The sequence below is a fragment of the Somniosus microcephalus genome, unplaced genomic scaffold (assembly GCF_052327205.1).
Source record: "Somniosus microcephalus isolate GS21.2 unplaced genomic scaffold, FLI_Smic_1.0 scaffold750, whole genome shotgun sequence".
Taxonomy (NCBI): domain Eukaryota; kingdom Metazoa; phylum Chordata; class Chondrichthyes; order Squaliformes; family Somniosidae; genus Somniosus; species Somniosus microcephalus.
In genome coordinates, this window is record NW_028225937.1 from 79292 (window position 1) to 102007 (window position 22716).

The 22716-nt window shown below is 47.3% G+C and overlaps 1 protein-coding gene across 1 annotated transcript in view; it reads right to left on the reverse strand.

Moving 5' to 3' along the window:
- The window catches only part of LOC147081156 (D-glutamate cyclase, mitochondrial-like), a 36899-nt gene that overhangs the window by 13239 nt on the left and 944 nt on the right, over positions 1 to 22716 (reverse strand). The window contains exons 2-7 of the mRNA XM_085980930.1: positions 17605 to 17727; positions 16991 to 17197; positions 15386 to 15646; positions 13637 to 13736; positions 11723 to 11871; positions 7381 to 7500 (exon numbers count right to left, since the gene is read on the reverse strand). Coding sequence (XP_085837056.1) covers positions 7381 to 7500; positions 11723 to 11871; positions 13637 to 13736; positions 15386 to 15646; positions 16991 to 17197; positions 17605 to 17727 — 960 coding nt within the window. The remainder of the gene's footprint in view (positions 1 to 7380; positions 7501 to 11722; positions 11872 to 13636; positions 13737 to 15385; positions 15647 to 16990; positions 17198 to 17604; positions 17728 to 22716) is intronic.

The window sequence follows — 22716 nt, forward strand, 5'->3', positions numbered from 1 at the left end:
GGCAAAAACACTGAATGAATATTTTGTATCAGTCTTTACAGTAGAGGACACCAAGAATATCCCAACACTGGACAAGCAGGGGGCTATAGGGGGGGAGGAGATAAACACGATCAAAATCACTAAGGAAGTGGTACTCGGTAAAATAATGGGACTCAAGGCGGATAAATCACCTGGACCTGATGGCTTACATCCTAGGGTCTTGAGGGAAGTGGCGGTAGGGATTGTGGATGCATTGGTAATAATTTTCCAAAACTCCCTGGACTCAGCAAAGGTCCCAGCAGACTGGAAAACTGCTAATGTAACACCCTTATTTAAAAAGGGCAGTAGACAGAAGGCTGGAAACTATAGACCGGTTAGCCTAACATCTGTGGTAGGTAAAATTTTGGAGTCCATTATTAAGGAGACAGTAACAGGACATTTGGATAATCATAATTTAATAAGACAAAGTCAGCATGGTTTTATGAAGGGGAAGTCATGTTTGACAAATTTGCTGGAGTTCTTTGAGGAAGTAACATATAGGGTGGATAAAGGTGAACCAGTGGACGTAGTGTATTTAGACTTCCAAAAGGCATTTGACAAGGTGCCACACAAAAGATTATTGCTTAAGATAAAAAATCACGGGATTGGAGGTAATATTCTGGCATGGATAGAGGATTGGCTATCTAACAGAAGGCAGAGAGTTGGAATAAATGGTTCATTCTCAGACTGGCAATCAGTAACCAGTGGTGTTCCGTAGGGGTCAGTGCTGGGTCCCCAACTCTTTACAATCTATATTAACGATTTGGAGGAGGGGACCGAGTGTAACACATCAAAGTTTGCAGATGATACTAAGATGGGAGGGAAAGTAGTGAGTGAGGAGGACATAAAAAATCTGCAAGGGGACATAGACAGGCTAAGTAAGTGGGCAGAGATTTGGCAGATGGAATACAATACAGGAAAGTGTGAGGTTATGCACTTTGGCAGGAAAAATCGTAGAGCAAGTTATTATCTTAATGGCAAGAAACTGGAAAGTACTGAAGTACAAAGGGATCTGGGGGTCCTGGTGCACGAAACTCAAAAGGTTAGTATGCAGGTGCAGCAAGTGATTAAGAAGGCCAATGGAATGTTGGCTTTCATTGCTAGGGGGATAGAATATAAAAATAGGGAGGTATTGCTTCAGTTGTACAAGGTATTGGTGAGACCGCACCTGGAATACTGCATACAGTTTTGGTGTCCATACTTAAGAAAGGACATACTTGCTCTCGAGTCAGTACAAAGAAGGTTCACTCGGTTAATCCCGGGGATGAGGGGATGGACATATGAGGAGAGGTTGAGTAGATTGGGACTCTACTCATTGGAGTTCAGAAGAATGAGAGGCGATCTTATTGAAACATATAAGATTATGAAGGGGTTGGATCAGGTGGATGCAGGGAGGATGTTCCAGATGATGGGTGAAACTAGAACTAGGGGGCATAGTCTTAGAATAAGGGGCTGCTCTTTCAAAACTGAGATGAGGAGGAACTACTTCACTCAGAGGGTGGTAGGTCCATGGAATATGCTGCCCCAAAAAGCTGTCGAAGCTACATCATTACATAAATTTAAAACAGAAATAGACAGTTTCCTAGAAGAAAAGGGAATTAAGGGTTACGGGTGTTAAGTCTGTGAATTATTTAGTTAATTAAGACACAGACTAATGAGTAACAATAAAAACAGGTCTTTACTGGTTGGAGGTAGGGACTATACTGAATACAAGATTACTGCACAGTGCTTATATACCGGTGTGTTCACCCCCGGTATTACGTCTACAGCAGCCTGAGAAAGTAGTACATCTCTTAAGGTGGAACAGGCTTAAGCTCTCTTAAGGTGGAACAGGTTACATACACAACACTCCTCCCTTCTTAGCTTTATAGTCATCCCCCCATTTAACATAACGTAATAACATATATACATATATAACTTCATGTTTAACGTAACATATCACAGATTCAGTCTCTGCGGAAAACAGTTCACTGATTCAATCTCTGTGGTGTAGTCGGTTCACGTTACTCATTCAATAGTCCTTTCATGGATTTAACAGCTTGAACTTCCGAACTGATTTGGCTCCGTTCGGAGGGACCACGTGTGTGATCTGGTAGAGGTGATAATGGTTCAGATGGGTCATCTTCTGTTTTTACTTTTCCTTTTCTGCTTCTTGGAGACTCTCTGGGCTCCATTGTCAGCTGCCACAGCTGCCAGCTGCATGCGCAGTTCCTCCTTCTCTTCCTCCTGTTTCCGTCGTAGAGCCAGCTTCTCCCGATGTTCCGTAGACTTTTGGTGCTCCTCCATGATTTCTGCACTTTGGGAGTCGAAGTTACAAGCTGGGCAGGACAGGACATCGTAATATTCGGTGTCGTCCACCAGGTCATGGTAATATTCGGTGTCGTCCTGAGCTAGACCAGTGAGAGGGTCGTCTATTTCCTTCATACCCAGCTGGACGTTAGCCAGCTCTTGTTCCAAATCCAGATATCTTTCCTGAAGAGACTTCTTCATGTGTACCTCTGCATCCAGCTTTTTCTGGGCTTTCAGCAAGTCGTTTACTAGTGACCTCATTTGTGATTTTAATACTTCAACTTCCTTTGGAGATTGATTGATCGGACTATGCAATCCCTCTACCGGAGCAGCTGTTTCAGCGGTCTGTTGTTCTACATTGACGTGAGTCAGCGTACTTTTGGCATCCAATGGCTGCTCTGTTGCAGTCGTTTCAGTCTGTGTCGTCACATCAGCCATCTCAATGACTTTTGAGAGCTCCGAACCCTTTTCCTTTGAAGATCGCAGCTCGTGTTCAAGTTTTTCCCATTTCAGAGTCTTGTCCCTCAGCATATGAAGGAGTTGGCTGACCGTTAACTCTTCTGACACCAGATTATGGCACGCACCTTCAGAACCTGAATCAGCTTTGATTCGTTCGGCCTCCTCGCGCAGATGGTTGGTGTGCTCCTGCTCCATTTTCTCCATCAGTTGCTTCTGTTGCCTTTCCAGATTCTCCCACTCTGTAACAAAGAACTTTTTTATTTCATTCATCTCTTGCTCAAAACGGCGAATCATTTGTTCTAATTGCTGTTGTAGTTTGAAATGGAGTTGAGTTCGAGCCCAGTGTCCCTCAAAAATGTGCATATCGGTAGACTTGACAGACTCAGAATTCTCTGTTAAACTATGTTGTTGTTGCTCAGTGGAATTCTGTGCTGAAACTTTGTCTTTTGCACATGGGTTGGTCTTACCATCATCAGTTCTAGAGTCTGGGCTGATTATCTGCACCGAGTTCTCACTCTTTATGGCTTTTAGCGAATGCCAGTCCATATTTATGTTTCTAAACCACTCCCGGCCTAGTAGTGGTGGACCTCCCTCCGGTAGCACATATAAGTCCATTATTTGACTTCCTTCGCCCCTGTTGGCCACTGCAACCTTTATTGTCCCGATGGGGTACACTCTCTGCCCCGTGTAGGTTGTCAATATAATCTCCGTATCCTGTAGGGGAATATGTTGGAATAACCTTCTGTAATCTTTCTTATTCATGACCGACAATGCCGATCCAGTGTCCAATTCCATTTTTACTTGGACTCCTTCTATCTGAAGAGTAACCCAAATTGTCTGGAGGTCTGCACCCTTACCAACGTTGAGTACCCTTAAGCTAGCCAGTTCAATACTGCTTAAGCCAGCCAGTTCATTACTGCTAGCGTCTGAATCGGACTCCTGTTCGGCCACCTTGTGTACCTTTGCGTATTTCCCTTGCGGTGACTTCTTGTTGCTGGTCTTCTTCCCTGACCTGCATACTCTAGCTATATGTCGAAGCCTACCACATGTTCTGCATTCTTGGTTTTTAAACCAACACTGGTTCTGATCATGCGTTGTCTTTCCACAATGATAACATTTAACAGAACTCACACCCAATTTGTGTGCACTGAGCTCCGGTGACCGTAGCTGCATTACTGCCGTGCCTCTCGCTGCGGCTTCGTGTGCTGCTGCCATAGTGACCGCCTTCTCAAGCGTCAGCTCATTCTCCTCGAGCAGTCGCTTTTGTGTATCTTGTTTAAATAAACCACACACAAATTTGTCTCGTAGTGCATCTGTCAGTCCCGTTCCAAATTGACAATATTTCGCTAATTTACGCAATTCCAGCAAATATTCAGCATTGCTTTCATTCTGTAGTTGCCTTCTGTCATAAAATTTAAATCGTTCCGCTAGCATCAGCGGCGTGGGGTTTAGATGATCTTTCAGGACAGTAACAATCTCATCGAACGTCTTATCCGCCGGTTCATCTGGTGATAACAGGTGTTTCAATTGCCCGTATGTCTTCGCACCCATTAAATTTAATAATGTTAGTGCTTTATCTTGCTCACGAATTTTATTGGCCTTACAATAATTTTTTACTCGTTCTACATATATGGCCCAATCCTCGATGTCACTATCAAAGGTGCCAATATTCCCGTGTTTAGGCATTGTTACAATTTTGTTGGAATTTTATGTTACACAAGATGGCGGCTTCCCGCTCTTTGTCGTCGTCCTCCACTCCCAAGATGGCGGTTTTCCCGCGTTTGGCGGTCTTCACCCGTCCCCCGACGCTGTCTGTAAGCCCGAGTGTGGCCCTTATCTTTTATGCGATCGCTGATCGCGAAGCGGCTCCCGACCGAAGCGGCTCTCGGCCCTTATCTGGAGTGCGATCGCTGGCTTGAAACGCCTCCCGCTCGAAGCGGCTCTCGCGCCCTTATCGCAGATGCGATCGATTTGAAAGCGGCCCGGCCCTTATCTGCCGATCGCTATCGCCCTGTACCTCTGTCTTCCCCAGCCCTGTCTTCTACTCCGGTTCACAAGCTGATGGAGGCTTCAGGGTCCTAATGCCTGTCGCTTCCAGTGGGGTGGTGAGGTTTGAAACCTCTCTTCAACCGCCGTGGAATAACTGCCGCAGGGTAAGAACCTGACTCGTTGCCAGTGTTAAGTCTGTGAATTATTTAGTTAATTAAGACACAGACTAATGAGTAACAATAAAAACAGGTCTTTACTGGTTGGAGGTAGGGACTATACTGAATACAAGATTACTGCACAGTGCTTATATACCGGTGTGTTCACCCCCGGTATTACGTCTACAGCAGCCTGAGAAAGTAGTACATCTCTTAAGGTGGAACAGGCTTAAGCTCTCTTAAGGTGGAACAGGTTACATACACAACAACGGGGAGCGGGCAGGAATTTGGACATGAGTCTAGGTTCGGATCGGTCATGGCCCTGTGGGTAGCGGAGTGGGCCCAGGGGCCGTGTAGCCTGATCCTGCTCCTGTTTCGTGTGTCTAATTCTGTTAGATTCAGGAGATAGTCCTGTCATAGTGGATTGGCGGGTAGGATCAGATCAGCCATGATCTTATTGAATGGCGGAGCAGGCTCGCGGGGCCAATTGGCCTACTCCTGCTCCTATTTCTTATGTTCTTATGTTCTTATGTTCCCGATATCGGGAAACCCCACCAGGGTCACCGAGGCGAGCAGTGGGTCTGCGGGGTCGGAGGGGTGCAAAAGTGCACTGTGGAGGTGAGTGATGGGTGCAAGTGTGGAGGGGTAAGTATGTGAGGTGAGTGAAAAGTGATAGAACATGTTTACTTACCTTTGTTTCTTCCTGCAGGCTTCAACAGTTGGTAAACCAGAGAGTCTCGCATCTCACCGGCAGAGATGACAGAATGGCTGCTGCATTCTCCGATGCAACAACCATCTAATTTCTGCTCAGGAAAGAGGTTTGATGAGTCTTGAACACAAGGACTCACCAAACACAGAGCTGTCAAACGGTGACAATTCATCTGTCAATGAAACGTCATACGCTGACGTTCTCTGTAACCGGCTTCCCCTTAATTAGCCTGCTGAGCCCGCTGGACGGGCTTAACAAGGTCAATCAAGGGAAAATAGCGTGGGGTGGCCACAAGTCGATGGAGGCGGGACTAAAACCTGACAAGCAGCAGTCCCGCCTCCAACGCGCCCCCATTGGCAAAATCACCCCCATAGTTGGATTTAAAAACTTGTAAGTTAAAGAAATCTGTAAAAGTTTTAAAAATGCAGTACCCAACATTTTCTTTGCTCTGAAACTCACCACGTACAACATTGGATTCTTCACACCACTTCTGCAGCTGTCATCATTCCACAAACAGCAGACTCACAACACGCCGCACTGACCTGGTGCGGTGTCTGGACGTCGGGAAACCCGAGCCAGAAGCGGCAAAATCCAAAAACAGGCTGAAAACTACTGGCAAGTACCTGTTAATAGGCAGGCCTTTAATCCGCTTCCCACCGCTAGGTGTCGGGTCCATTCGCAAATCGGGGACCCGACACGTGGGAAAGCTGTTTGGAAGCGGGTTGGCAGTGGGATTGGAACCCGCCGTCAATCAAATCGAATTTAACCTCTGACCTGCCTCCAAACCCGCACTCTAAGCGCCGGCAAAATCGCGGCCATAGTGTCCTTGAGTACTGTGTGCAGTTTTGGTCGCCTTACCTGAGGAAGGACGTTCTTGCCATGGAAGGAGTGCAGCGAAGATTCACCAGGCTGATACCTGGGATGGCAGGAATGACGTATGAGGAGAGATTGTGTCGATTGGGCTTATACTCACTGGAGTTTAGAAGATTGAGAGGGGATCTCATCGAAACTTATAAAATTCTGTCAGGCCTGGACAGACTAGATGCAGGAAGGATGTTTATGATGGCCGGGGAGTCCAGAACCAGGGGTCATAGTCTAAGGATAAGGGGTAAGCCATTTAGGACTGAAATGAGGAGGAATTTCTTCACCCAGAGAGTGGTGAACCTGTGGAATTCTCTGCCACAGAGGGCGGTGGAGGCCAGTTCATTAAATATATTCAAAAAAGAGTTGGATATATTTCTTAAGGCTAAAGGGATCAAGGGATATGGGGAGAAGGCAGGGACAGGGTACTGAATTTGGATGATCAGCCATGATCTCATTGAATGGCGGAGCAGGCTCGAAGGGCCGAATGGCCTACTCCTGCTCCTATCTTCTATGTTTCTATGTTTCTATGTCTAAACATATGAAGCCTTGGTACTCTCCAGAAACTGAACGATTTGATCACCTCCACCTAGCACAGCCAGGAGATACCACAGCCTAGACTTAGCATGGCTCAGATCAGTAAATCCAACAGTGTGCGAATTAAAACTTGCATCCTCCCTCTCCCCGGGACTTAACAACAGTTTCCTAATGATCAGCACCACCACTTTGTTTCCAGAATATCACAGATTAAATAACTGTCCAAAGTTGACCCTGAATTTATTTAATTATTTAAAAACTTTGAATTCCACCAATTAGCGATCCTATGCTCAGTACCTACTACATATTCAGGACCAACCTTTGGACTGTCCAATGTATTGGTACAAAGTCCAGTAAACCCACCTGCGATGACCGTAAAATCTGCTTCGACGTCACAAGCTATCAGGTCCCCATTGTGCACATGTTTTTTGACGGCCTCTTTCACCTTTCCCATTCCCAGTTCGTTCCCTCCATCACCAATACCTGGAGAACAAAGAGACACAACTTTGTTTTAAATTTGTTCCTGGGATGCGGGCGTCGCTGGCAAGGCCGGCATTTAGTGCCCATCCCTAGTTGCCCTTCAGAAGGTGGTAGTGAGCCGCCTTCTTGAACCGCTGCAGTCCGTGTGGTGAAGGTGCTCCCAAAGTGCTGTTAGGGAGGGAGTTCCAGCATTTTGACCCGGCGACGATGAAGGAACGGCCGATATATTTACCAGTTAGGATGGTGTGTGACTTGGAGGGGAACTTGGAGGTGGTGGTGTTCTCATACGCCTGCTGCCCTTGCCCTTCTAGGTGGTAGAGGTCGCGGGTTTGGGAGGTGCTGCCGAAGAAGCCTTGGCGAGTTGCTGCAGTGCATCTTGTAGATGGTACACACTGCAGCCACGGTGCACCGGTGGTGGAGGGAGTGAATGTTTAAGGTGGTGGATGGGGTGCCAATCAAGCGGGCTGCTTTGTCTTGGATGATGTCGAGCTCCTTGAGTGTTGTTGGAACTGCACTCACCCAGGCAAGTGGAGAGTATTCCATCACACTCCTTACTTGTGCCTTGTAGATGGTGGAAAGGCTTTGGGGAGTCAGGAGGTGAGACACTCGCCGCAGAATATCCAACCTCTGACCTGCTCTTGTAGCCACAGTATTTATGTGGCTGGTACAGTTAAGTTTCTGGTCAATGGTGACCCCTAGGATGTTGATGGTGGGGGATTTGGCGATGGTAATGCCGTTGAATGTCAAGGGGCGGTGATTAGATTCTCACTTGTTGGAGATGGTCATTACCTGGCACTTATCTGGCATGAATGTTACTTGCCATTTATCAGCCCAAGCGTGAATGTCATCCAGGACTTGCTGCATTCGGGCATGGACTGCTTCATTATCTGAGGAGTTGCGAATGGAACTGAACATGGTGCAATCATCAGCGAACATTCCCATTTTTGAGCCTGATGGAGGGAAGGTCATTGATGAAGCAGCTGAAGATGGTTGACCTTGGGGCAAGCTAGGTTGCATCCATGATCAGAATGCAATACCTGGCCGACTTGGTTCAGGTGCACACATCAGGGCAAGGACTCAAGCTCAGAAGAGGGAAGGTGAAGGCAGAGTTTGACTTTAATTACTTTACACAAAGGATGATGAATGTACGGAACAGACCAATGGGCAGGTAGTGAAGGTGGACAGTCTTGGCCAATTCAGGAGGGAACTGGGCAGGTATTTGGCAGAGAAAGGGATTGAGGGGTAAGAGAGCGAGAGTAGTATATGGTAAACCAAATACAGTAGTCACTTCTAATCCTGTATATTTCTCTGCTCCTATCTTTGTTCACTTGCTTCCCCACAATCTTACAGATGCATATTTGGGATGTAGTCCTAAGAAGGTTGACATAGAAAGAATTTACAGTACAAAAAGTAACATTTGCTGAAATTTTAGGCTGAACACTTATGATCACCATCGTCAAGGAGACCTTCTACAAAACAAATCACCTCCAGGAATTATCATTAACTTTTGAAATAAAGGCAGGAAATGATCAGCATCTGAAGAGAATGATAGGGTAATGTTATACATAGATACATAGATACATAGAAGATAGGAGCAGGAGTAGGCCATTCGGCCCTTCGTGCCTGCTCCGCCATTCGATGAGATCATGGCTGATCCTTTAATTCAGTATCCCGTCCCCGCCTTCTCTCCGTAACCCTTAACCCCTTTTGCCCGTAGAAATATATCTAATTCCCTCTTAAATATATTTAATGAGCTGGCGTACACTGCCCTCTGTGGCAATGAGTTCCACAGGTTCACCACTCTCTGAGTGAAGAAATTCCCCCTCATCTCTGTCCTAAATGGTTTAGCCCTTATCCTTAAATTATGTCCTCTAGTTCTGTTCTCACCCGCCAAGGGAAACATTCCTTCTGCATCCAGTCTGTCTAGACCTGTCAGAATTTTATACACTTCTATGAGGTCCCCTCTCAATCTTCTAAACTCCAGTGTGTACATCCCTAAACTACATAGTCTCTCCTCATAGGTCATTCCCGCCATTCCTGGTATCAGCCTGGTGAATCGCCGCTGCACCCCCTCCATGGCAAGAACATCCTTCCTCAGATGAGGCGACCAAAACTGTACACAGTACTCGAGGTGTGGTCTCACCAGTGCCCTGTACAGCTGCAGCAAGGTATCCCTGTTCCTGTATTCTAACCCTTTTGCTATGAAGGCCAGCATACCGTTTGCCTTCTTGACCGCCTGTTGCACCTGCATGCTCGCCTTCAGTGACTGGTGTACAAGAACACCCAGGTCTCTCTGTACTTCCCCCTCTCCCAATCTATTGCCATTTAAATAATAATTTGCCCTCCCGTTCCTGCACCCAAGGTGGATAACTTCGCACTTGTCCACATTATAGTGCATCTGCCATTTATCCGCCCAATCGCCCAGTCTGTCCAAATCGCTCTGGAGCTTCCTGGTCTCTTCCTCTGAGCCCACCCCCCCTCCTAGTTTAGTGTCGTCTGCAAATTTGGAAATGCTGCATCCGACTCCCTGGGTGGATTGTTTTGCCAAAACTCGCACAGACCCTTTTATGGGACTAACCCAGACATATTTAAGAAGGGGGAGAGGAGAGGAACAGATGGAGATCAAGATTTTAAATCCACTAACAGCTTTCATAGAGGCCATTTGTGATGGGTGAGCCTGAAGAGTGAGTGGCATCTCAGGGGTGGAATCTCAGCCAAATCCTCACCAATCATTTACAACAACTTGCATTTATATAGCACCGCTAACATAGTAAAACATCCCAAGCCGCTTCACAGGAGCGTAATCAGAACAATAGCGTCTGACACCGAACCACATAAAGAGATATTAGGACAGGTGACCAAAGGCTTGGTCAAAGAAGTAGGTTTTAAGCAGAGTCTTAAAGCAGGAGAGAAAGGTAGAGAGGTTTAGGGAGGGAATTCCAGAGCTTAGGGCTTCGGCAGCTGAAGGCACGGCCCCCAGTGATGGAGCGATTAAAATGAATACACAAGAGGTTAGATTTGGAGGAGAGCAGAGCTCTAGGAGGGTTGTGGGGCTGGAGGAGGTTACAGAGATAGGGAGGGCGAGGCCATGGAGGGATTTGAACACAAGGATGAGAATTTTAAAATTAAGACGTTGCCAGATCGGGAGTCAATGAAGGTCAGCGAGCACAGGGGTGCTGGGTGAACGGGACTTGGTGCGGGTTAGGAAACGGGCTGCCGGCGCACAACGCTTCCTGTGGGGATTGCTGGATAGCAATCCGGAGAGAGAACCCTGGCTAATTTCTTCCCCCATTCCTAGTTCTGGAGACCAACCGTTGAACTTGGGCTGGATGTCAGGATTTGGGCCGAGAGCCGATGAAGGAACGGCGATAAATATCCAAGTCAGGAGATTGTGTGACTTGCAGGTGATGGTGTTCCCAAGACACTGCCGCTCTTCTCCCTCTGGGAGAAACAGGTCTCAGGGGAGGGAGGAGCTGTTGAAATAACCTCGGTGAGCTGCCGCACTGCATCCTGTAGCTTTTTAAAAAATTTGTTTATGGGATGTGGGCGTCGCTGGCAAGGCCAGCATTTATTGCCCAACCCTAATTGCCCTTGAGAAGGTGGTGGTGAGCCGCCTTCTTGAACCGCTGCAGTCCGTGTGGTGAAGGTGCTCCCACAGTGCTGTTAGGGAGGGAATTCCAGGATTTTGACCCAGCGACGATGAAGGAACGGCCGATATATTTCTAAGTCAGGATGGTGTGTGACTTGGAGGGGAACTTGGAGGTGGTGGTGTTCCCATGCGCCTGCTGCCCTTGGCCTTCTAGGTGGATGATCACGGGTTTGGGAGGTGCTGCCGAAGAAGCCTTGGCGAGTTGCTGCAATGCATCTTATAGATGGTACACACTGCAGCCACGGTACGCCGGTGGTGGAGGGAGTGAATGTTTAAGGTGGTGGATGGGGTGCCAATCAAGCGGGCTGCTTTGTCCTGGATGGTGTCGAGCTTCTTGAGTGTTGTACTTATTACAGCCATAGTGGACCGATGGGGGAAGGTGTGGATAGCGAGTCCAGTGGCAGCAACACCGATCAAGCAAACTGCTCTGTCCTGGATGGTGTCGAGCTCCTTGAGTGTAGTTCTGGCTTCAACCATCCAGGCAAGTGGCGAGTGTTCCATCACACTCGTGACGTACAATCCTTTTTCTCAAAGTACGTGGGACAGTTTCCAACCCAACGTTAAGTTTGTACTTACCAGTTGTGACGATTCCGGGGATGTCCTCTGCTGTTAGGAACAGTTTGTCAATGGGATCCACCAAATGTTTAATGTTCACTCTCCATGCATTGTAGTAATTGCCATCTGCAGCCATTCCAGCACGTTCTATCGCTACGAGATGGTCGAACCTGTCCATATTCAAAAGTCATGCAAAATTACTCAATAACTTGTTAATGGCTGAACCCACACGTAAGTTACTGGTTACTGCAAGATGTCCATAAGAACATAAGAACATAAGAAATAGGAGCAGGAGTAGGCCATTCGGCCCCTCGAGCCTGCTCCGCCATTCAATAAGATCGTGGCTGATCCAATCTTGGCCTCAACTCCACTTTCCTGCCCGCTCCCCATAACCCTCGATTCCCCTGTTTTTCAAAAATCTGTCTATCTCCGCCTTGAATATATTCACTGACTCCGCTTCCACAGCTCTCTGGGGTAGAGAATTCCAAAGATTCACGACCCTCTGAGAGAAGAAATTCCTCCTCATCATTTTAAATGGGCGACCCTTTATTCTGAAACTATGCCCCCAGTTCTAGATACCCCCACGAGTTGAAACATCCTCCCTGCATCTACCCTGTTAAGCCCCCTCAGAATCTTATATGTTTCAATAAGATCACCTCTCATTCTTCTAAACTCCAATGAGTATAGGCCCAACCTGCTCAACCTTTCCTCATAAGACAACCCCTTCAATTCAGGAATCAACCTCGTGAACCTTTTCTGAACTGCCTCCAATGCAAGTATATCCTTCCTTAAATAAGGAGACCAAAACTGTACGCAGTGCTCCAGGTGTGGTCTCACCAACGCCCAGTACAATTGTAGCAAGACTTCCTTACTTTTATACTCCATCCCCCTGGCAATAAAGGCCAATATTCCATTTGCCTTTCTAATTACTTGCTGTACCTGCATGCTAACTTTTTGTGTTTCATGTACAAGGACACCCAGATCCCTCTGTACCGCAGCATTATGTAGTCTCTCTCCATTTAAATAATATTTTGCTTTTTTATTCTTCCTACCAAAGTGGATAACCTCACATTTCCCTACATTATACTCCACCTGCCACCTTATTGCCCACTCACTTAGTCTATCTATATCCCTTTGCAGATTCTGTGTACTCCTCACAACTTGCTTTCCCACCTATCTTTGTATCGTCAGCAATTTTTGCCAAGTCATTAATATAGATTGTAAATAGTTGAGGCTCCAGCACTGATCCCTGTGACACCCCACTAGTTACAGTTTGCCAACCTGAAAATTACCCATTTATTCCGACTCTCTGTTTTCTGTTAGTTAGCCAATCCTCTATCCATGCTAATATATTACCCCTAACCCCGTGAGTTCTTACCTTGTGCAGTAACCTTTTATGTGGCACCTTATCGAATGCCTTCTGGAAATCCAAATACACCACATCCACTGGTTCCCCTTTATCCACCCTGCTCGTTACATCCTCAAAGAACTCTAGTAAATTTGTCAAACACGATTTCCCTTTCCACAACTTATGATCCACAGAACTACCATTTTTATTTATTTCTGCCCTTAATTCAAGCCCAGTGACTTCAGCGCACAATCCAGGCTGGCACCTCAGTGCAGTACTGAGGGAGTGACCCCTAGTTTTACTGATGGACGATGTCCCAATGTAGAATGACCCTTAGTTTTACTGATGACCCATTGTAGAATGACCCCTCATTTTACTGACGATGTCCCAATGTAGAGTGACCCTTAGTTTTTCTGATGATGTCCCATTGTAGAGTGACCCCTAATTTTACTGGTGGCGAATGTTCCATTGTAGAATGACCCCTAGTTTTAGTGGTGGACAATGAACCATTGTAGAGTGACTCCTAGTTTTACTGATGGACAATGTCCCACTGTCTCTCCAACCCATGCTTTACAGTTAAGGTTTACCTTGGAAACTGGGGCTTCCCATCATGACACAGGAACATCAGGGATGAAGCCTCACCATCATCCTGGAAGCTAACAACAGGGACAGGGGTTTTCATCACTCCTATGGACAAATAAAGGAGAGAGTCTTGAAGTAAAGAGAAGTTGCAAATATTGAAAATGCGCAGGTGGCCAATCAGGATCTGCAAGAGAAAGAGATACATTAATCATAACTGATGAACTGTTCCATTCCAGATATTCTAGATGTTGCCACTGTCCCCTGTGCATTTCTAGCATGTTCTGTCTTGGCATGCTTCCAATGTTCAGTGCCATCAATGATAAAAGGATTTTATCATGATGGTGACAATTCTGTTGGAGTTGGACCTATCTTTCTCTTGCGGATGCTAACTGGCTGTGCATTTCTAGGAATTGAGGCGAATTAATTAAGCATGACCTGTTAATCCTGGATGAGTGCAGCTCCAAAACACTCAAGAAGCTCGACACCATCCAGGACAAAGCAGCCCGCTTGATCGGCACCCCATCCACCACCTTAAACATTCACTCCCTCCACCACCGGTGCACCGTGGCTGCAGTGTGTACCATCTACAAGATGCACTGCAGCAACTCGCCAAGGCTTCTTCGGCAGCACCTCCCAAACCCATGACCTCTACCACCTAGAAGGACAAGGGCAGCAGGCGCATGGGAACACCACCACCTCCAAGTTCCTCTCCAAGTCACACACCATTCTGGCTTGGAAATATATCGCCATTCCTTCATCGTCGCTGGGTCAAAATCCTGGAACTTCCTCCCTAACAGCACTGTGGGAGTACCTTCACCACACGGGCTGCAGCGGTTCAAGAAGGCAGGGCACCACCACCTTCTCAAGAGCAACTAAGGGTTGGGCAATAAATGCTGGCCTTGCCAGCGACACCCACATCCCATGAACGAATAAAAAAAATCAGTTCTTCCGGTTAACAGTAATGGAAAATCATCTCATTTTCTGGAGGGGTGGGTTGCGGGGGGGGGGGGGGAGAATGGATGGGGAAATTGGGAATCAAACAGTTCAAGGAGGTCATGATTTCAAGCCTCAAGGCTGTCTACCACTCAAACCTCACATCCATTGGGCAACTTTGGTCGGTTATTACCCATTGGGCTTGATAAGGGCGCCTGTGTACATAGCCACAAAAGCCAAGAAAGTCCCGGGCTTCTTCCCTGCACCCCCCAACTCCAACTATGCTGAGTTGAGTTAGACTATCTCAGCTGCACGGTGAGTGCTACATCAGTCCCCAGTACTCAGGCTGGGATCCTTCCCTCACCTTATTACTGTCCAGTCAGCTCTGCTACTAAGTGTGTGGACGTCCCGTGATGGGGACGGTCTACAACGTCCCTCATAGATTGACTGGCCTGCCACTATTCTCAGTCACAGGCTTGTGCATGAAGAACGGGTAAAGCATCGGAGGTTCCGCATGCTCTCTGTGGAACTGTACCCTGCCATAACTCAGTATCTTTAGGAGAGATGGTGGGAGAAAGCTGGTCGGTGGGGTGTGGGGGGGGGGGCGGGGGTGTGGAGCACAGTCACTAGCTGAGACCATTCGGTGCGTTTGCCAGTATGGCTTCTTTACAGTTAGATGAGCTGGGCCCAATGGAGGGATTAATAAAGAAAAGGAAACTTTCATTCAAAAGGAATTGGTTGTGGTAAAACCCACGGCGAACCATTAATCTTCACTTGCTGCCAGATCAAGCCGCATTTTTTAAATGAAAAAAACCCCCCACCTTGCTCAACAGCTTCTTCAATAATCTTCTTGTACATCTCTAAGGCTCTTTGATCTGTTACTATGACGACCCTTTTCTTCAGGGCCTGCAACATAGCTGCCATGGCAATAGCTCCTGGAGGACCATCCGTCTCCTCTGGGGGCTGGTGATTGAAGTGGGTTGGAAATCCAGTGGTTATGAGCACAGATTTTGCGTGTGACAGCGAGAGGGAGGCTTTCAGCAGCTGCTCTTCGGTCAACAAATGCTTGATACCTCGGTCGCCTGTCCGGGACAGAAACACGTTTCATTAAGACTTAATTCCAACCGGTTCAATTGCGTTCTAAGACGTTCAGTCCAATTGTACAAGTTCTGAATAAAATAGCAATCGGAACAAGACCCAATTGCTATTGCAGGTTGATAATGGGCGAGCACCATACAGGTTGTTCACAGTAATGGGGTTTATTTTGGGTCCCGGTTTGGGGGACAATGGAAACCACACACAAACCATTCAGCGTTACTAACAGTAGGATAAGGAGTCATCTTGGTCTCACTTATGGTAAATTAGTTGCAGACAAGAATCTTGTGTCACAGGCACTTCTTGTGGCGATAGGCTTTCTATTAAAGACTCTCTGCCAAGCCCCCCTGTTGACCCAGCGGGGAAAGCCACAGCCTACCTCTGCAACCTCCTCCGGCCCTACAACGCTCCGAGAGCTCTGCGCTCCTCCAATTCTGGCCTCTTCAGCATCCCCGATTTTCATCGCTCCACCATTGGTGGCCGTGCTTTCAGCTGCCTGGGCCCCAAGCTCTGGAATTCCCTCCCTAAACCTCTCCGCCTCTCTACCCTCCTCCTTTAAGGCGCTCTTTAAAACCTACCTCTTTGACCAAACTTTTGGTCACCTGTCCTAATATCTCTTAATGTGGCTCGGTATTAAATTTAGTTTGATAATGCTCCTTCGAACGTTTTATTATGTTAAAGGTGCTATATAAGTGCAAGTTGTTGTTGTTGTATGGATTAGGAAGGTCCTGGTTTGAGCCCGATTGCGTTAGCCCATCTCAGCCAGGACTGTTGTGAAGTGCAAATGTCCTCAGCAAGTCTAGGGAAGGGGGGCAGATGCGGAATCATAAGAACACAAGAGCATAAGAAATAGGAGCAGGAGTAGGCCATTCGATCCTTTGAGTCGAACTCGAGATTGCGCCATCTTGGCAGGCAGGGGACCGAGCTGGGAACTGGGGAATTACTTGGTCCAAAGGCCAAGCCGGGAAACTGCACAGACTCACCAGGCCAAACCTGGGGACCGAAGGCGGGTGACAGAGGTTCCTGGGACTGCAGTAAAGGTGGTCCTCCAACGGCAAGTTGGCCAATCTAAAAATGATTGAGGAGAGGGGGAAGGGGTCATGACCTCTCTGACCCACACTGCCATTAAAATAATGGGGAGTGGGGGGGGTTGGAATCTATCAATGAAGCCAGATAGCTACAGAAATCGGAAGGCGGAAATTCCTGCCCCCCTCATCGCCCAGCCCCCACGCTAATTCCACACCATTTCCTGTTACTTAAGTGTTACTTAAGTGCATTTTAACTCTGAACCCCACTATCGTTTAGTGTTGTGATTCGCATTCTTTTCTTACCTGGATCTTGCTGAATCAGAGTATCCAGCGCCTTGATTTTCTCAACTGCGGTGACCGAGGCAACGCTATAGTGGGGCGGGTTCTGAGAAATGCAGAAAACGCGTGGGGTTTCTGCATCCGCAGTGCAGTCACTGGTCACCCCCCGCTCACTCCTCAGGTCAGTAATGAACATGCAGCCAGGAGCGTGGGTGAAAGCCAGAGGGGATTCTGAAAGTAAGAGGAATTGGACCAGTTAAGAGCTATTTAATTTAATAATTTAAAAGGGAAGGGTGGAATCAATTTCATATTGATATTTACAAAATATGTGTATGTTACTGCCCCATCGATGAGGGTCCCTGATGTATTACGTACGATCTCTTGCATGTAAGCACGTAATCTATCAAGCCCTCCACTGAGGGACATTAAAATCATCTGCGTCAGGCTCCCCCATTCTCTTTATAAATTTGGCGAAAAAAGGGTAAAAATTTAAATTAAAATGAACAGAGAAAATAGAAGAAAGAAAAGTCCAATAAGTGAGCATCGATCAAGTGTTACATTTTTTAAGTAAAATTGGAACTTTAGTAGTTTAGGATTACTTTACACAACTGCTCGAGTCTGCTATCACTGTATCTTACTGCAACTGCGAACAGCCTCTGCTCCAGTGACTCCGCATGCCCAGAAGACTGGGGTGTCACCAGGATGTGCTTCAACTGCGTCCCCGAAATCTGGGTTGGACAAGTCTTCAATTCCGATTGATCCTGAGGGTGGCAAAAGTGAACTTGTTTTAATTCCTACGCTGGTGGCTTATTGGAAAAACATTTAAAATCCGCCAAAACAACAATGCCCAGGAGGAATACAAATATTGGTTCTTCCCCCTTCATGGACCTTGCTTAGCTTTTACCTTCTCACTCTGCGACTGGTAGGACAACCTCAAAATGTGATCTATTGCGGGGACTCTGCAAACCCTTTCCTCAGGAGATACTGTAAAGTCTGTGTGTTGTATAGCGAATTAATACACAGACTACAAGAGTAAACTTTAACAGGACTTTACTATTCGAAGGTCAGGGCGAATCTGCCCAATCACTCATTACACAGCACTTATATACCGGTGTGGTCACCACCGGTATTACAGTATACAGCAGCCAAAATAAAGTAGTGCAACACCTAAAATAGTTCTCTTAAAGGTGGACGGTTACATACAATAGTTCTCTTAAAGGTAGAACGGTTACATACACAACAATCCTCCCTTTTTAGCTTACAACATACTTATTCCCCATTAAACATAACATATATCCAGCTTCATGTAAAACAGTTCACAGATGTAGTCTCTGCGGAAAACAGTTCACAGATTCAGTCTCTGCGGGAAAACAGTTCACAGATTCAGTCTCTGCGGAAACAGTTCACAGATTCAGTCTCTGTGGAGGCGTCTCCTGTGCTTCCTGACTCGGTCCGGACAACGCCTCGGTGTTGTAACAGTTCCCTGTGGTGTAGTCGGTTCACGTTGCTGGAGTGACTCATCCAATAGTCCTTCAATGGACTTAACAGCTTGAACTTCCATCACTTCTGAACCAGCATTGCTGACTTCTAAAAGCTTGAGTACCTTGGAAAGTTTTTCTACTTCCGAACTGATTTGGCTCCGTTCGGAGGGACCACGTGTGTGATCTGGCAGGTGATAATGGTTCAGATGGTCATCTTCTGCTTCGACTTTTCCTTTTCTGCTTCTTGAAGACTCTCTGGGCTCCACTGTCAGCTGCCAGCTGCATGCACATTTCCTCCTTCTCTTCCTCCTTTTTCCGTAGTAGCGCCACCATCTCCCGGTGTTCCTTAGACTTTTTGTGATTCTTCATGGTTTCTGCACTTTGGGAGTTTTCATCACAAGCTGGGCAGAACAGGTCATCGTAATATTCGGTGTCGTCCAACAGGTCATGGTAATATTCGGTGTCGTCCTGAGCTAGGCCAGCGAGAGGGTCTTCTATTTCCTCCATACCCAGCTGGACGTTAGCCAGCTTTTGTTCCAAATCCAGACATTTTTCCTGAAGAGACTTCTTCATGTGTTCAGCTTCATCCAGCTTTTTCTGGGCTTTCTGCAAGTCTTTTACTAATGACCTCATTTGTGATTTCAATACTTCAACTTCATTCGGAGATTGATTGATCGGACTATTCAATCCCTCTACTGGAGCAGCTGTTTCAGCCTTCTGTTGTTCTACATTGACGTGAGTCAGCGTACTTTTGGCATCCACGGGCTGCTCTGCTGCAGTCTTCTCAGTCTGTGTTGTCACCTCAGCTATTTCAATAACTTTTGAGAGCTCCGAAACCCTTTCCTTTGAAGATTGAAGCTCGTGTTCAAGTTTTTCCCATTTCAGAGTCTTGTCCCTCAGCATATGAAGGAGTTGACTGACCGTTAACCCTTCTGACATCAGACGTTTCCCAGTATCGTCATCCTGTGTTTTTGACGGATAGGCTACAGGGCTGTTGGTAACCTTGCACTGGGGTCCCTTTGCTGCTTCTAATTCTCCATCATCTGCAGCCTCCACCATTCGAATTTCAACAAATGAATCGTTCGGTGGTGCTGCACCCAACTTCAGTAGGAGCTCGGAATTCATGGCAACCAAATCAGCCTTTTCTGCCTGCAACCTGCTAACAAGCGCCTTCGGTTGCTGAACACCTTGCTCCACCAGATTAGGGCACGCCCCTTCAGAACCCGAATCAGCTTTGATTCGTTTGGCCTCCTCGCGCAGACGGTTTGTGTGCTCCTGCTCCATTTTCTCCATCAGCTGCTTCTGTTGTCTTTCCAGATTCTCCCACTCTGTATCAAAGAACTTTTTCGTTGCATTCATCTCTTGCTCAAGACGGTGAATCATTTGTTCTAATTGTTGTTGTAGTTTGAATTGGAGTTGAGTTCGAGCCCGGTGTCCCTCAGAAGTGTGCATGTCTGTAGGCTGGACAGACTCAGAATTCTCTGTCAAACTATGTTGTTGTTGCTCAGTGGAATTCTGTTCTGAAACTTTGTTCTCCTCTAAAGCATAAGCATTTATGCACTCCTTCGTTTTTCCAACATTAGTCTGCAAGTCCATTTTAGCCTTGTCTTTTGCACATGGGTTGGTCTTACCATCATCAGTTCCAGAGTCTGGGCTGATTATCTTCACCGAGTTCTCACTATTTATGGTTTTTAGGAAGTGCCAGTCCATATTTATTTTCCTGATCCACTCCCGTCCCAGAAGTGGTGGACCCCCCTCAGGCAGTACATATAAGTCCATTCCTTGGTGTTCTTTGCCCTTGTCTCTCACCTTGACTTTTATCTTTCCGATGGGGTATACTCTTTGCCCCGTGTATGTCTGCAATACAATCTTGGTATCTCGCAAGGGAATATGTGAGAATAGCCTCTTGTAGTCCTTTCGGTTTATGACTGTTAGGGCTGATCCTGTGTCCAATTCCATTTTCACTTGGACTCCGGCTATTTTGAGTGTGACCCAGATAATTTGTAGGTCAACTTCCTTACTCGCATTGTGAATTCTCAGACTATCCAGTTCTTGGCTGTTGGAGTCTGAATCCGAATTCTGTTCATCTGAACTCTTCTCAGTCACCTTGTGTACCTTGCTGTGCTTTTCCTGCGGTGACTTTTTTTTGTTGCTGGTTTTCTTTCCTGACCGGCATACTTTAGCTATGTGACCAATCTTGCCACATTTTCTACATTCCTGGTTTTTAAACCAGCATTGGTTCTGGTCGTGTGTTGTCTTCCCACAACGATAACATTTCGTTGTACCCGAAGTCATTTGATCCACGCTGAGTACCGCTGCCTTCAGCTGCATTTCCGCCGTGCCTCTCGCTGCGGCTTCGTGCGATGCTGCAATAAGGACAGCCTTATCAAGTGTAAGATCGTTCTCTTCAAGCAGTCGCTTTTGTGTTCCTTCCTTCGACAACCCGCACATGAACTTGTCTCTCAATGCCTCTGTCAGATTTTCCCCAAACTGACAGTATTTCGCTAGTCTACGTAGTTCAACCAAATATTCCGCGTTGCTTTCCTCTTTCCGTTGCGTTCTCGCATAAAATTTGAATCGTTCCGCCAACATCAGTGGTGTGGGGTTCAAATGATCCTTCAGGACAGCAACAATATTAGCGAACGTCTGATCCGCCGGTTTAGCCGGTGATAGAAGATGCTTCAATAGCCCGTATGTCTTCGCCCCCATTGAGTTTAGTAAGGTTATAGCTTTATCATCATCTTCTATTTTATTGGCCTCACAATATATCTCGATGCGTTCTACATACGTGGCCCAATCTTCTACCTCGGAATCGAAATCGTTGATGTTACCACGCTTAGGCATCTTCACAATCTTTCTAAGAAACAACAACGAAGTTTTCCTTTAACTTTTTTTTTCTAAAATGGCGGTTTCTCGCGCTGATCTTCTTCCCCGCCCACTTTCAAGATGGCGGTTTCGCGCTTGTCTTCTTCCCCGCCTAACTGGCGGCTTCCCGCATTTCTTCCTCTGGTGGGAGGGGTAAGCTTTGCCCTCGGACGACGACCGCTGGTTTACGGGGTTTGCAGCCTGCGCGCCGGCTTCAGTTTATTCTGAAGCGCGCACGAGAACAGCCGATCGCGTTCCCTTTTTCGGCAGGGGCAACCGGCGCTGGGGACAACCAGTTGGCGTCGGACAGCTCCAGCTCCCGGTCCTTCACGGCAGCCGGTGTAAGCCGCTGGCCGGAACCTCGTTCGGCCCCGCTCCCCCCTCGCTCGGGCTCTGTCTCTCCCGCTCGCCGGCACGGTCTCGCTCGCTCTCTCTCTCGGGCTCCGTCTCTCCCGCTCGCTCAGCTCTCCCAGACCTCCCGCAGTCCGGTCCTTTCCTCCCCCGGCTGCGGCCGAGTCCCTCGCGGTTTATTTATTTATTTATTGCCTCCGCGCCTTATGATCCCGGTCACAGCGCCTCGCGGCCTCGGTAGATGCCCGGCCTTTTACCCGCTGCGTTCCCGCTTGTAGTCCGGTCTCTCACACCGGCTGCGTTCCCTGCACCGCGGCTGCCGTGCCCTACGCTGCCCCAGTCTCAGCGCCTCTGGCCCCGACTTCTGTCCGGCTCCTTTCCCCTGGCCGTGGTCGAGTTCACCGCCCTTATCCTCCGTTTCTTTTTTATTTTTCCCCCTACTCACAGTCAACGTGGCTGACTTGCTTCTCGTGGCTGATCGGCTCACTCACTACCGTGACAGAAGGGACGATCACTGCCTGTTGCTGATGGAAGGCCTCGTGTCAGAATTCTTCCTTCTTCCTTGCTCTGCAGACTCGAGTCTTCTCGCAGCAGAACGGCGAGGGCGGATGCCTCTTCTCGACGCTTGTTAACTGCTTCGGATGTATCGCTGCTGCAGGGTAAGATCGAACTCGTCGCCACTGTAAAGTCTGTGTGTTGTATAGCGAATTAATACACAGACTACAAGAGTAAACTTTAACAGGACTTTACTATTCGAAGGTCAGGGCGAATCTGCCCAATCACTCATTACACAGCACTTATATACCGGTGTGGTCACCACCGGTATTACAGTATACAGCAGCCAAAATAAAGTAGTGCAACACCTAAAATAGTTCTCTTAAAGGTGGACGGTTACATACAATAGTTCTCTTAAAGGTAGAACGGTTACATACACAACAGATACCGTGGGCGAGGTAGAATTCATGATCAAACAGAGGTCCCACAGAGGGGGGGAGGGCTCCTTTATGGGCGTGCCATTATCTCCACGTTAGATCGCATCTGGAGTACCAAAGA